Raw genomic sequence first — 1,347 nt, forward strand, 5'->3', positions numbered from 1 at the left:
ATATTTTTATTCTGACAAAACAAAAGTTTCACTTTACAATAAAACTTTTTCACAAAGTACACAGCTTCTAAAAATATAATTAAACTATTATATATGAAATGTTTTGTTCTAAACTACTTTATGTTTCGTATCATGTGGGATATGTAGTGGAAAAGAGGGGTAACTCACGAAAGATCCAACTGGGTCGAGGTGAGAAAGGGATTCCCGACCTTCAGTGTAATAATAATAATAATACTATTATCATATTCATATTGCATAGAATTGAAAGGAAATATATTGTGATTATTTCAGTTGCAAGTTGAGCCTATAAGTAAAACTGTCGTGGGATCAAAATATCAAGCTCTTCTTCAGGCTGCAAAAACGATCTTGGCTGAAGAGGGCCTGTTTGGACTTTGGAAAGGACACAATCCAGGACAGTTATTATCAATTTCATATGGTCTAATACAGGTATTTTGGATGCTGTAACTTTTTATTACTTGAATTCTCCTTTTCATGCATTAATTTCTATGTATCATTAACTTTTTCTTCATAATTAAATCTTTGGAAACATTTTTGGTTGTCTTAATAGAGTTATGGGGGTGCGAGTAGCCGTGGGGTTAGGCCTGTGGCTACTAACTCTAGAATTGGCAAAATTGTTTTCTGTTACTCTGCAAATGTGAGTCAACTCTTGTAAGATCTGGAGCCCTCCTGGGGTCCATCCAGCCTCCTAAAGTGGGTAAAAATCAGGCGGTCGAGCGTGATTCTGACAAAATCACCTCCTTGCCCAACCGTTGGTCTAGTAATAGTACTTCCTTACAAAGTACTGAACCCCTAACCCTTCATGGGTTGTAGCGGTACAGATTTAATTTAATTTTTTAATAGAGCTATGAACCAAACTGTGCTCTTGTTTTAATATTATAGAATAATCCTAGAACAGATTATGAGATAACTGGTGCTTTTTACTGTCTATCCTCATCACTAGAAAACTTAATGGAATTAAATAAAGGACAGAAACCATTCTTCAAAAAATGTATGAAATTGTATCATTTGTTTACAATTAAATCTAATCAAATATATCATCATTATTTATAAGTGACTAAAGCAGATGAGGAATCCTGAGGTATATTTTAACATTGAGTATCATTCCATGTCAAATTACCCTGATCACATGACATCCACTCCTTCATATTTAGTTGACACTTGATTTTTTTTTTATATCTATGAGATATAACAGCTTAAGTGGCTTAAGTGAAGCTAGTTTCTTTAATGTAAGTACCCATCATCTTTTTATTTTTATTAGAGTTTCGTCTATCGGTCATAATTATGAAACATGTTAAAAAGCCTACCATGTATACACACACACACACA

The 1,347-nt window shown here is 33.5% G+C and overlaps 1 protein-coding gene across 4 annotated transcripts in view; it reads left to right on the top strand.

Moving 5' to 3' along the window:
• Positions 1-1,347, top strand: part of LOC106691494 (mitochondrial thiamine pyrophosphate carrier) — a 22,359-nt gene that overhangs the window by 9,930 nt on the left and 11,082 nt on the right. For all 4 annotated transcript variants that reach the window (XM_014437286.3, XM_014437287.3, XM_014437288.3 and 1 more), the window contains exon 3: positions 292-447. In XM_014437286.3, coding sequence (XP_014292772.1) covers positions 292-447 — 156 coding nt within the window. The remainder of the gene's footprint in view (positions 1-291; positions 448-1,347) is intronic.

This window comes from Halyomorpha halys, unplaced genomic scaffold, assembly GCF_000696795.3.
Source record: "Halyomorpha halys isolate HHAL.00 unplaced genomic scaffold, Hhal_1.1 Scaffold2412.1, whole genome shotgun sequence".
Classification (NCBI taxonomy): domain Eukaryota; kingdom Metazoa; phylum Arthropoda; class Insecta; order Hemiptera; family Pentatomidae; genus Halyomorpha; species Halyomorpha halys.